We start from the raw sequence: 13,503 nt of genomic DNA, 5'->3' as shown, positions 1-13,503 counted from the left end.
GACCCAATCTCTCCTCATACATCATTCCTGCCATCCCAGGTATCAGCCTGGTGAATCTTCGCTGAACTCCTTCCATGGCAAGAACATCCTTCCTCAGATAAGGCGACCAAAACTGCACACAATACTCAAGGTGTGGTCTCACCAAGGCCCTGTACAACTGCAGCAAGACATCCTTGTTCCTGTACTCAAACCCTCTCGCTACGAAAGCCAACATACCATTTGCCTTCTTAACCGCCTGCTGCACCTGCATGCTTACCTTCAGCGACTGGTGCACAAGGACACCCAGGTCTCGTTGCACTTCCCCTTCTCCCAATCTATTGCCATTCAGATAATCTGCCTTCCTGTTTTTGCCACCAAAGTGGATAACCTCACATTTATCCACGTTATATTGCATCTGCCATGCTTCTGCCCAATCACCCAAACTGTCCAAATCATCCTGGAGTTTCTCGGCATCCTCCTCACAGCACACACGCCCACCCAGCTTTGTGTCGTCTGCAAATTTGGAGATATTACATCTAGTTCCCTTGTCTAGATCATTAATATATATTGTGAATAGCTGGGGTCCAAGGACCGATCCCTGCGGTACCCCACTAGTCACTGCCTGCCACTCGGAAAGCGACCCGTTTATTCCAACTCTTGCTTTCTGTCTGCCAACCAGTTCTCTATCCAAGTCAACACCTTGCCCCCAATCCCATGTGCCTTAACTTTACACGCTAATCTCTTATGCGGGACCTTATCGAAAGCCTTCTGAAAGTCCAAATACACCACATCCACTGGTTCTCCCTTATCTATTTTACCAGTTACATCCTCAAAAAATTCCAGTAGATTAGTCAAGCACGATTTACCCTTTGTGAATCCATGTTGACTTTGTCCGATCCTGTCACTGTTTTCCAAGTGCTCTGCTATTACATCTTTTATAATGGACTCTAGCATTTTCCCCACTACCGATGTCGGGCTTACCAGTCTGTAATTCCCCGTTTTCTCTCTACCACCTTTTTTGAATAGTGGGGTAACATTAGCTACCCTCCAATCCATGGGTACTGTTCCAGATTCCATCGAATGTTGGAAGATGATCAGCAATGCATCTACTATTTCTAGGGCCACTTCCTTAAGTACCCTAGGATGTAGATTATCAGGCCCTGGGGATTTATCGGCCTTCAATCCCATCAATTTCCCTAACACCATTTCCCTACAAATACTGATTTCTTTCAGTTCCTCCCTTTCATCGGACCCTATGTTCCCCGACATCTCTGGGAGGTTATTTGTGTCCTCCTTTGTGAAGACAGAACCAAAATATGTATTTAGTTGGTCTGCCATTTCTTTGTTCCCCATTATAAATTCCCCTGATTCTGACTGCAAGGGACCTACGCTTGACTTCACCAATCTTTTTCTCTTCACATATCTATAAAAGCTTTTACAGTCAGTTTTTATGTTCCCTGAAAGCTTACTCTCATATTCTATTTTCCCCTTCTTAATTAATCCCTTTGTCCTCCTTTGTTGAATCCTAAACTGCTCCCAATCCTCAGGTTTACTGCTTTTCTGGCCAATTTATATGTCCTCTCCTTGAATCTTATGCTATCCCTAATTTCCCTTGTTAGCCACGGTTGAGTCACCTTTTTGGTTTTATTTTTATGCCAAACTGGGATGAACAAATTCCGTAGTTCATCCATGCGGCCTTTGAATGTTTGCCATTGCCTATCCACCGTCAACCCTTTGAGTGACATTCCCCAGTCAATCCTACCCAACTCGTGCCTCAGACCATCTTAGTTTCCTTTATTTAAATTCAGGACCCTAGTCTCTGAGTCAACTACTTCATTCTCCATCTTAATGAAGAATTCTATCCATATTATGATCGCTCCGACCCAAGGGGCCTCGTACAACAAGTTTGCTAATTAATCCTTTCTCGTTACATAATACCCAGTCTAAGATGGCCTGATCTCTGGTTGGTTCCTCGACATATTGGTCCAGGAAACCATCCCGTAAACACTCCAGGAAGTCCTCCTCCACAGTATTGTTACTAATTTGGTTAGCCCAATCTATATGTAGATTAAAGTCACCCATGATGACTGCTGTGCCCTTATTGCATGCTTCTCTAATTTCCCTTTTAATGCCATCCCCAACCTCCGCATTACTGTTTGGAGGTCTATATACCACTCCCACTAACGTTTTCTGCCCCTTGGTATTTCTCAGTTCTACCCATACAGATTCCACATCATCAGAGCTAATATCCTTCCTTACAATTGTGTTAATCCCTTCTTTAACCAGCAATGCTACCCCACCTCCCTTTCCTTTTTGCCTATCTTTCCTGAATATTGTATACCCCTGGATGTTGAGTTCCCAGCCTTGGCCACCCTGGAGCCATGTTTCCGTAATCCCAATCAAATCATATTCGTTTACCTCTATTTGCACAGCTAATTCATCCACCTTATTACGAATGCTCCTCGCATTAAGACACAAAGCCTTCAGGCTTGTTTTTTTAACGCTCTTAGACCTATTAGAATTATTATTTACTGTGGCCATGTTTGATTTAAACCGTTGATTTCTCTGACTGCCACTTTTGTTTTTCTCCTTCCTATCTTTTGCTTTTATCCTTGTTTCCCTTTCCTCTGTCCCCCTGCTCAGGTTCGCAACCCCCTGCCATTTTAGTTTAAACCCTCCCCCAGAGCACTAGCAAACACTCCCCCTAGCACATCGGTCCCGGCCCTGCCCAGGTGCAAACCGTCCAGTTTGTACTGGTCCCACCTCCCCCAGAACCGGTTCCAATGTCCCAGAAATTTGAATCCCTCCCCCTCGCACCATTCCTCTAGCCACGTATTCATCTGAAATATCCTTCTATTTCTACTCTGACTAGCACATGGCACTGGTAGCAATCCTGAGATTACTACCTTTGAGTTCCTATTTTTTAATTTACCTCCTAACTCCCTATATTCTGCTTTTAGGACCTCATCCCATTTTTTACCTATATCGTTGGTGCCTATATGCACCATGACAACTGGCTGTTCACCCTCCCCTTCCAAAATGTTCTGCAGCCGCTCTGAGACATCCTTGACCCTTGCACCAGGGAGGCAACACACCATCCTGGAGTCTCGCTTGCGGCCACAGAAACACCTATCTATTCCCCTTACAATAGAATCCCCTATTACTATAGCTCTACCACTCTTTTTCCTCCCGTCCTGTGCAGCAGAGCCAGCCCTGGTGCCAGGAAGTTGGCTGCTGCTGCCTTCCTCTGATAAGCCACCCTCCCAACAGTATATATTTAAGGGGCCTGGTTTACCAACAGTCCCCGCTACACCACAGAGAGCTTAGAAACTGCAAACCACAGAGTTAAAGTTTAAAAAGATAGAAATACTTACCAACCAATCACTTACCTGCTTTCTGGTGACGTCACACTTCGATTACTTTTTACTTCTCTCCCTCCCTCTGAGCTCGGAGACTGCAGATTAGTAAACCTACCCGGTCCTCGCCGCCGCTCAGCCGCCTCGTCTCCCGCAGGTCCGCTGCCGCCGCTCTGAGGCCTATCTGGTCTCTGCCGCTCTTTTAACACCGAGAGACGGCCTGGCAGCTCTCGGCTGAGCGGCCAGGTGAGGCAGCACTGTTGGCCGGAGAGGAATGCGGCGGAACCTATAATGTTGTTTTTCCTCCTGTGTTGCAGGTCCTATGGACGGCCGCCTAAAATGATCCACCTAGAAGCGAATTTTGTTCAGTTTAAGGAAGAGCTGATTCCCAAGGAGGGCAACCGAGCACTTCTAACCTTTCCGTTCCTGCACATATTCTGGACGGACTGTTGTGTGAGTATGGCAGCGTGTGCAGACACTCTGTGTGATCGCCCTCCTTCCACCTGCCCCCAGGATCTCCTCTCTGGCTCTGTGTCATCACCCAATGATCCCTGCTCTTCACCATAAATCTCCTCCCCCTCCGAAGTTCGGCAGTGTGTACCGTGAGCCTCAGCATCCCTGGTGTGAGAGAGGGAACATTCTGCGGAAGGACTAACTCACTCATCATAACCGTAAATGAACTAATTGGCGTGGTGATTTCTGAGGAATGGACAAACAGCACAAATATAAGAAAATAAATGGCCCAATCCCTCCTCTCCTGGGTGCTGACTGTCCAATGGGGAGCTGAGCGAACCCATCGCTTTCCCCCCCCCCCCCCCCGCCTCCCCCCAATGGGGAGCTGAGTCTGGATCTCTGCAGCAACTTGACCTTGTAGTGTGTGTGAATCTGTGACCTCCTGCTGTAACGAAGCGATGTGTGCGAGGGATGTTGCGGTGCTGTGGGCCGTGCCTTGGCTGAAAGCGGGGCTGATCCCAGAGGTGACGGCCGGGCTGTGAGCCGTGCCTTGGCCGAGCACGGGGCTGATCCCAGAGGTGACGGCCGGGCTGTGGGCCGTGCCTTGGCCGAGCACGGGGCTGATCCCAGAGGTGACGGCCGGGCTGTGAGCCGTGCCTTGGCCGAGCACGGGGCTGATCCCAGAGGTGACGGCCGGGCTGTGAGCCGTGCCTTGGCCGAGCACGGGGCTGATCCCAGAGGTGACGGCCGGGCTGTGGGCCATGCCTTGGGCGAGCACGGGGCTGACCCCGGAGGTGACGGCCGGGCTGTGGGCCGTGCCTTGGCCGAGCACGGGGCTGATCCCAGAGGTGACGGCCGGGCTGTGGGCTGTGCCTTGGCCGAGCACGGGGCTGATCCCAGAGGTGACGGCCGGGCTGTGAGCCGTGCCTTGGCTGAAAGCGGGGCTGATCCCAGAGGTGACGGCTGGGCTGTGGGCCGTGCCTTGGCCGAGCACGGGGCTGACCCCGGAGGTGACGGCCGGGCTGTGGGCCGTGCCTTGGCTGAGCACGGGGCTGACCCCGGAGGTGACGGCCGGGCTGTGGGCTGTGCCTTGGCCGAGCACGGGGCTGATCCCAGAGGTGACGGCCGGGCTGTGAGCCGTGCCTTGGCTGAAAGCGGGGCTGACCCCGGAGGTGACGGCCGGGCTGTGGGCTGTGCCTTGGCCGAGCACGGGGCTGATCCCAGAGGTGACGGCCGGGCTGTGAGCCGTGCCTTGGCTGAAAGCGGGGCTGATCCCAGAGGTGACGGCTGGGCTGTGAGCTGTGCCTTGGCCGAGCACGGGGCTGACCCCGGAGGTGACGGCTGGGCTGTGGGCCGTGCCTTGGCCGAGCACGGGGCTGATCCCAGAGGTGACGGCCGGGCTGTGGGCCGTGCCTTGGGCGAGCACGGGGCTGATCCCAGAGGTGACGGCCGGGCTGTGGGCCGTGCCTTGGGCGAGCACGGGGCTGACCCCGGAGGTGACGGCCGGGCTGTGGGCCGTGCCTTGGCCGAGCACGGGGCTGACCCCGGAGGTGACGGCCGGGCTGTGGGCCGTGCCTTGGCCGAGCACGGGGCTGATCCCAGAGGTGACGGCCGGGCTGTGGGCCGTGCCTTGGTTTCCCTGTGATCCATTGAAAGATGTTCTCTCTGTAAACAGGACACCGAAGTTTACAAAGCAACAGCGAAGGACGAGATAACAAAATGGCAGAATATTTTGAAAGCGTACAGCAGCTCTGATTGGCTGATCGTTGTCGTGGAGAGCGAGGCCAAAAAAAAGAACAAAACCAATATTCTCCCCCGAACGTCGATTGTTGACAAGATCAGAAACGACTTCTGCAACAAGCAAAGTGACAGGTACAGGGAGTCCACGGTTTCTCACTCTGTTCTGATCGGGGACGGTTTCTCAGTCTGTTCTGATCGGGGACAGTTTCTCAGTCTGTTCTGATCGGGGACGGTTTCTCAGTCTGTTCTGATCAGGGACGGTTTCTCAGTCTGTTCTGATCAGGGACGGTTCCTCAGTCTGTTCTGATCGGGGACGGTTTCTCAGTCTGTTCTGATCGGGGACAGTTTCTCAGTCTGTTCTGATCGGGGACAGTTTCTCAGTCTGTTCTGATCGGGGACAGTTTCTCAGTCTGTTGTTCTGATCGGGGACGGTTTCTCAGTCTGTTCTGATCGGGGACGGTTTCTCAGTCTGTTCTGATCGGGGACAGTTTCTCAGTCTGTTCTGATCGGGGACAGTTTCTCAGTCTGTTGTTCTGATCGGGGACAGTTTCTCAGTCTGTTGTTCTGATCGGGGACGGTTTCTCAGTCTGTTCTGATCGGGGACGGTTTCTCAGTCTGTTCTGATCGGGGACAGTTTCTCAGTCTGTTGTTCTGATCGGGGACGGTTTCTCAGTCTGTTCTGATCGGGGACGGTTTCTCAGTCTGTTCTGATCGGGGACAGTTTCTCAGTCTGTTGTTCTGATCGGGGACGGTTTCTCAGTCTGTTCTGATCGGGGACAGTTTCTCAGTCTGTTGTTCTGATCGGGGACGGTTTCTCAGTCTGTTCTGATCGGGGACAGTTTCTCAGTCTGTTCTGATCGGGGACGGTTTCTCAGTCTGTTCTGATCGGGGACGGTTTCTCAGTCTGTTCTGATCGGGGACGGTTTCTCAGTCTGTTCTGATCGGGGACGGTTTCTCAGTCTGTTCTGATCGGGGACGGTTTCTCAGTCTGTTCTGATCGGGGACGGTTTCTCACTCTGTTCTGATCGGGGACGGTTTCTCAGTCTGTTCTGATCGGGGACGGTTTCTCAGTCTGTTCTGATCGGGGACGGTTTCTCAGTCTGTTCTGATCGGGGACGGTTTCTCAGTCTGTTCTGATCGGGGACGGTTTCTCAGTCTGTTCTGATCGGGGACGGTTTCTCAGTCTGTTCTGATTGAGGATGTGATGCGCCATCGATTACTCCAAAGACTGAGGTTAAGCGAATAACAACCAGGCTTTTATTAACTAAAGAATGAAGGTCCTGTCTCGAGTGGTCGACCCGTCCAGAATACTGAGGGACTGGGAGGTAGTCACTTATATACCTGGAATAGTGGGAGGAGTCAGCCGAGGCATGTCCAGACCTGTACCTAGTGGAATATACAGACAGGTATAACAGTGGTTTACCACATTCACCCCTTGTTTAAAAATGAGTCCGGCGGGGTGAAGTGTATTTAAAAGTTCGTGTATTGGAGTCTCTCCGGAGGTCTTGTCTGCCGCTGTGATCGACGTGGCGACGGCAGGGGTGGTGGAGCTTCCGGCGTCGTGTCCCGTGTAGGCTGGGGCACTGGAGTGTAGTCCTCGTGGGTGACGGTCCAAGGCGAGCTGGCTGCTGGGGTTGGATATCAGGTCGTGGGGGGTGGTGGTAATGGGTAGTGGGTTACAGCGGTCCCCGAGGGTGTCGTGGGGGGGGGTGGTAATGGGTAGTGGGTTACAGCGATCCCCGAGGGTGCGAGGTCTCGTATGGAGACTGTGTCCTCCCGCCCATCCGGGTACGCAATGTAAGCGTACTGGGGGTTGGCGTGGAGGAGGTCGACCCTCTCGACCAGGGGGTCCGATTTATTGGTCCTCACGTGTCTTCTCAGTAGTACCGGCCCTGGGGACGTCAGCCATGGCAGTAACGCTGTCCCCGATGTGGACTTCCTTGGGAAGACAAACATTTTCTCGTGAGGGGTGGCATTGGTGGCAGTGCAGAGCAGTGACCGAATCGAGTGGAGCGCATCGGGGAGCACTTCCTGCCAGCGGGAGGTCGGAAGGCCCCTAGACTTTAAGGCTAGTAGGGCGGCCTTCCAAACTGTTGCATTCTCTCTTTCCACCTGTCTGTTCCCCCGGGGGTTGTAACTGGTGGTCCTGCTTGTGGCTATACCCCTAGCGAGCAGGTACTGGCGGAGTTCGTCGCTCATAAACGATGAGCCCCGGTCGCTATGGATATAGCTGGGGAAACCGAACAGGGTGAAGAGGCTGTTCAGACATTTAATGACCGTGGCACTGGTCATGTCCGGGCAGGGGATAGCGAACAGGAAACGGGAGTACTCATCAATGATGTTGAGGAAGTACACATTGCGGTCGGAGGAGGGGAGAGGCCCTTTAAAATCGACGCTCAGGCGTTCGAAAGGGCGGGTGGCTTTTATCAGGTGGGCTCTGTCTGGTCTATAAAAGTGCGGTTTGCACTCAGCGCAGACTTGGCAGTTCTTGGTCATGGTCCTGACCTCCTCAATGGAGTAAGGCAGGTTGCGGGCCTTGATGAAGTGGAAAAGAGGTGGATTTGATCAGCGGACGGGCTTTGTCTGCATAGTAGGGGACCCACTGGGCGTAGTAGGAAAAAAACCCGAGGCACCTCTTCAGAGCTTTTAGGCAGTGGGGCAGTGGGGGTTCCATAAGGGGACGCGTCCGGGTCGGGACCGATGACCCCGTGTTCCACAACACAGCCAAGGATGGCGAGGCGGCCTGTGCGGAATATGCACTTCTCCTTGTTATATGTCAGGTTCAGGAGTTGGGCGGTGCGGAGGAATTTCTCGAGGTTTGCGTCATGGTCCTGCAAGTCATGGCCGCAGATGGTCACATTGTCTAGGTAAGGGAAAGTGGCCTGCAGCGCGTTTTGATCGACCATCCGGTCCATCTCCCTTTGGAAGACGGAGACCCCGTTGGTAACGCCAAAGGGAACCCTAAGGAAGTGATAGAGGCGGCCGTTTGCCTCAAAAGCAGTATACTGGCGGTCTTCGGGGCGGATGGGGAGCTGGTGGTACGCTGATTTCAGGTCAATGGTCGAAAAGACGCGGTACTGCGCGATCTGGTTGACCATGTCAGCTATGCGGGGGAGTGGGTAGGCGTCCAGCAGGGTGTAGCGGTTTATTGTTTGGCTGTAGTCGATGACCAGGCGTTGTTTCTCGCCGGTCTTAACGACCACAACCTGGGCTCGCCAGGGGCTGGAGCTGCCCTCAATAATCCCCTCCTTCAGGAGCCGCTCCACTTCGGTTTTGATGAAAACCCTGTCCCCGGCACTGTATCGCCTGCTCTTTGTGGCGATGGGCTTACAGTCGGGGGTGAGGTTAGCAAACAGTGGGGGGGTGGGACTCTGAGTGTGGAGAGGTTGCATCTGGTGCGCGGCGGGCAATTTGGAGGCTGCTGGCTGCGGACTGTGAGTGGGGGGAGGGGGCCACCGTACGCCATCGTAACGCTTTTGAGGTGGCACTGGAAATCCAACCCCAGTAGAACGGCAGCGCAAAGTTGGGGCAGGACCAGGAGTTTAAAATTATTGAACACGGTCCCGTCTACTACTAGTGTCACCACGCAGTAGCCGCCAATGTCCGCTGACTGGGACTCGGAGGCCATAGAAATCCGCTGGTGCGCAGGCAGGACTGGGAGAGAGCAACGCCGCACCGTGTCGGGGTGGATGAAGCTCTCTGTGCTCCCGGAGTCAAAAAGGCAGTTTATTGCATGGCCGTTTACCTTAACGTCCATTTTGGACCGAGCTAGTTGGTGCGTGTGGTGTATGTGCCTTTAAGAGCAATTGTGGTGTATGTGCCTTTTAAGAGCCCCAGGTGTGAGTAATGCCGGTAATTGCCACTTGGGCTATATAAGCCTGTGTATTGTGTATATCCTTTAGAACCCCCCCCAGACTTGCTTAGTAAATACCTATGAACCAACTCCTGTCTTCAGTGTCTTTATCTACACACGGACACTACAGTGGCGACGAAGTGGAAACGGACTTACCTGCAATTCGGCAGCATCTCAAGGACATCGATTCCTCCAGCGTCCAGAAGACTCAAGGAAGTAATAGAAACTGTGGTTTCACCAGCTGGCCAAGCTGGTGGCAGGTACTGCGCTAATCCTTCCTGGGCGTCAGGCTGGGGCTCCAGCGGCGGGCTCTACAGCTGAGACAGGCAGCGAAATCGGAGGCAAGCAATAACGGACTGGGAGGGTGCACTCGGGAGACGGCTGGCGCGGCAAGCAGGTCAGCGTTTAGACCTCCGTCGGGAACGAGTCTCCAACAGTGAATAAACGGAAACCACAGTAAAACAGCGTTGTTATCGGTAGCAGCGGCGGGAAAGCGCGGGAAGCGCCATATCGTTGCTACAGAGAGAGAAAAAAAGCGCGGGAAGCGCCATATCTTTTTTTTTTGAAATGCCTAAGTCTGGCAATATTGATGCTTTTGATAACGAAACAGAGCCTAACTTTGGCAATATTGATGTTTTTGATAACAACATAGAGGATTGGACCACATATGTAGAAAGAGTGGAGGTGTTTTGCACCGCAAATGGAATAGAAAATGAAAAAAAAGCTTCAGTGCTTCTGGATCTAATGGGCGCAGAAACATACAAGCTGTTACGCAACTTAATCACTCCAGCCGAACCGATGGACAAGAATTTTGAGGAGATTGTTGGTACCCTACACTGCCAATTCGAGGCAGGACTGGCAGATTCTCTGCAAGACAAATTCATCTGCAATCCCCTAAGTGTAGAAACACAAAAAAAGGTATCTTCTGGAAAAGATTTAACACTGGACAAGGCTTTCAGTGCAATAGGAGCGGCAAAGATACAGCAAAGGCCACAGGACTTCGGCACCCATGAAATGACACGGGGTTTCGAGAGATGTTATCGCTGCGGCAGATCCAACCATGACCAGAGGGATTGCTGGTTCAAAGAAAAAGCATGCAGGCGATGCGGAAAGATGGGACACATTCCACGTGTATGCCGATCTGAAAATAAAAAATCCACTAACGGGAAAAGAATCAATAAGGAAAAGCACAGAAAGGTACAAATGATGACGGACAGTAGCTCCAAAGACCAGAAGAGCGATATCGACTCCGGGAACAAGAGACTAAGCTCTCTCAAATTACATAATGTAATTGCCAATGAAGGTTACCAGACCATTTGGATTACCCTCATAATAGCAGGGTCCCCAGTTAAAATGGAGCTAGATACAGGATCAGCTCTAACCGTAATAAATCGACGAGATTACGAGAGGCTATTTTCGCATATACCTCTAAAAGACACATCCATTATCTTAAAAACATATACGGGGCAGAAAGTATACCCCAAAGGAAAAATAAAGGTGCCTGTGGTATACAACGGCAAAGAAATACAAAAGTTGTATTTATACATTCTACAAGATGGTGGTCCACCGTTGTTGGGACGTGAATGGATAAGGAAGATACGTTTAGACTGGCACTCCATTCAGGCACTGACGGTGACCAAGAAGGAAAAAAACAATGATGACATCATACCTGAACGATTAAAAGACATCTTGGCCAACGCCAAAGAAGTGTTTCAAGAGAAACTAGGAACCTTGAAAGGCATCACCGCCTCAATAAAAGTGGACGATACAGCAATTCCCAAATTTTTTAAGGCAAGACCGGTGCCATACGCAATACGTCTGGCAGTCGAGGCAGAGCTGGAGAATTTGGAAAAGTCAGGCGTATTATCCAAAATAGATTGGAGCGAATGGGCAACACCCATCGTTCCAGTCATGAAAAAAGCATTGAAAAATAACTCTGAGGAACAGAGAAAAATTCGCATCTGTGGGGACTTTAAGGTGACTGTAAACCCGGTCCTTCACACGGTACAGTATCCTCTTCCGAGGATAGAAGATATTTTCGCCTCACTATCCGGAGGGAAACGTTTCACAAAAATTGACTTGGCACAGGCATATCTACAGATGGAGGTTGAGGAGACCTCTAAAAAGTATCTCACAATAAACACACACAAAGGCCTGTACCAGTACAATCGACTGGTTTTTGGAGTAGCATCAGCTCCAGCTATCTGGCAAAGAGCTATGGAGCAAGTCCTGCAAGGGATTCCGGGGACTCAATGCTACCTAGACGACATCCTTATAACAGGAGAAAACGACAACGAGCACCTTGCCAATTTGGAGCAGGTGCTCACTAGGCTGAAAGAACGGGGCCTACGAGCAAATCGCCCCAAGTGCGAATTTTTCCAAAATCAGATATCATATTGTGGCCACATAATTAATAAGGAAGGGTTGCATAAGTCACCTGAAAAAATTGAAGCAGTTATAAAAGCCCCAGCACCTGAAAATGTTTCACAATTAAGGTCATTCCTGGGATTAATAAATTACTATCATAAATTTTTACCGAACTTATCAACTATTCTACACCCTCTTAATGATCTTCTACAGACAGGAGTGATTTGGAAATGGAACGAAGACTGTAAACGTGCCTTCCATAAATGTAAAGACTTAATCACATCCAAGAAAGTTTTGGCTCATTACAACCCATCACTACCAATCAGACTGGCGTGCGATGCATCCCCTTACGGCATAGGAGCAGTATTATCCCATAAATTCCCTGATGGCTCAGAATGGCCGATAGCTTTTGCGTCACGCTCATTAAACTCAGCTGAGCGTAACTATGCCCAAATAGACAGAGAAGCACTCAGCCTGGTATGGGGAGTGAAGAAATTCAACCATTACCTACACGGACAAAAATTTACCTTGCTGACTGACCATCAACCCCTCATCTCCATATTCAATCCTAAAAAAGGTGTTCCCGTTATGACAGCACAAAGATTACAGAGGTGGTCCCTTTTTCTAGGGGCACACCAATACAACATTGAATACAAAGGGTCAAAACAGCATGGGAATGCTGACGGTTTATCGCGCCTACCGTTGCCAACGATAGAAGAGGCACCTACAGTAGACCCAGTGGAGATATTCCACTCTACCATAGTGGAATGTCTACCGGTGACAAATTCTGCCATTGAAAGGGAGACAAGAAATGACCCTACTCTCTCACGGGTCTACGATTTAACAGTGAAGGGATGGCCAGCACATGGCGAGCCACTATTGCCAGCATTCTCGCAAAGAAGAGAACAACTGTCAGTGTGCCGAGGAACCTTGATGTGTGGATCCAGAGTGGTGATTCCACCCAAACTCCAGGATAAAGTACTAAAGGAGCTTCACGAGGGGCATCTGGGTGGAGTGAAAATGAAGAACCTAGCTAGAGCGTTTGTATGGTGGCCAGGTATCGATGGAGACATCGAAGACATGACCAAGAGCTGCCTAGGATGCCAGAAGGTCCAAAATGCTCCGCCACAGGCCCCTCTACATCCATGGGAGTGGCCCTCATCTCCCTGGCAAAGGGTGCACATCGACTTTGCTGGTCCATTTATGGACTCAATGTTCTTAATCGCAGTTGATGCACACTCCAAGTGGCCGGAGGTAATAAAGATGTCCTCCATCACCACGGAAAAAACCATCACAGTATTAAGGACCATATTTGCCAGGAATGGGCTGCCGGAACAGATATGTTCTGATAATGGACCGCAATTTGTGTCCGAAGAATTCAGAAAGTTCTTAAAGAACAATGGGGTAAAGCACTACACGTCCGCCCCATACCATCCTGCCACCAATGGATTGGCTGAAAGGTTTGTCCAGACCTTCAAGAAGGCCATAAAGGCCATGGGTAATGAAGACATAAAACTTCAGCACAAGGTGGATAACTTCTTATTTGCATATAGGAATGCAACACATATGGTTACAAACCAAACTCCCGCCATGATGTTCTACAATAGAAACCTAAGATGCCGGCTGGATTTGGTCAAGCCCAACATCCGAAGGGACGTGGAGAACCGGCAGTTTCAGGGCATGAATGAAAGGCCAACTAGGGCCTTCCAGATAGGCCAACCGGTTTTGGCCCGGGACTACCGTACCGAGAAATGG

General features: G+C 51.0%; 2 protein-coding genes across 7 annotated transcripts in view; both read left to right on the top strand.

The window, feature by feature from the left end:
• rrp1 (ribosomal RNA processing 1) overlaps nt 1-13,503 on the top strand; it is a 428,065-nt gene that overhangs the window by 21,762 nt on the left and 392,800 nt on the right. The window lies entirely within an intron of this gene.
• Nucleotides 1-13,503, top strand: part of trappc10 (trafficking protein particle complex subunit 10) — a 98,895-nt gene that overhangs the window by 4,687 nt on the left and 80,705 nt on the right. For all 3 annotated transcript variants that reach the window (XM_086007329.1, XM_086007330.1, XM_086007328.1), the window contains exons 2-3: nt 3,653-3,788; nt 5,464-5,660. In XM_086007329.1, coding sequence (XP_085863455.1) covers nt 3,653-3,788; nt 5,464-5,660 — 333 coding nt within the window. The remainder of the gene's footprint in view (nt 1-3,652; nt 3,789-5,463; nt 5,661-13,503) is intronic.

This window comes from Somniosus microcephalus, chromosome 14, assembly GCF_052327205.1.
Source record: "Somniosus microcephalus isolate GS21.2 chromosome 14, FLI_Smic_1.0, whole genome shotgun sequence".
Classification (NCBI taxonomy): Eukaryota; Metazoa; Chordata; class Chondrichthyes; order Squaliformes; family Somniosidae; genus Somniosus; species Somniosus microcephalus.
Note: the sequence above shows the minus strand (reverse complement) of the source record. Positions and strands in the feature narration are given on the sequence as shown.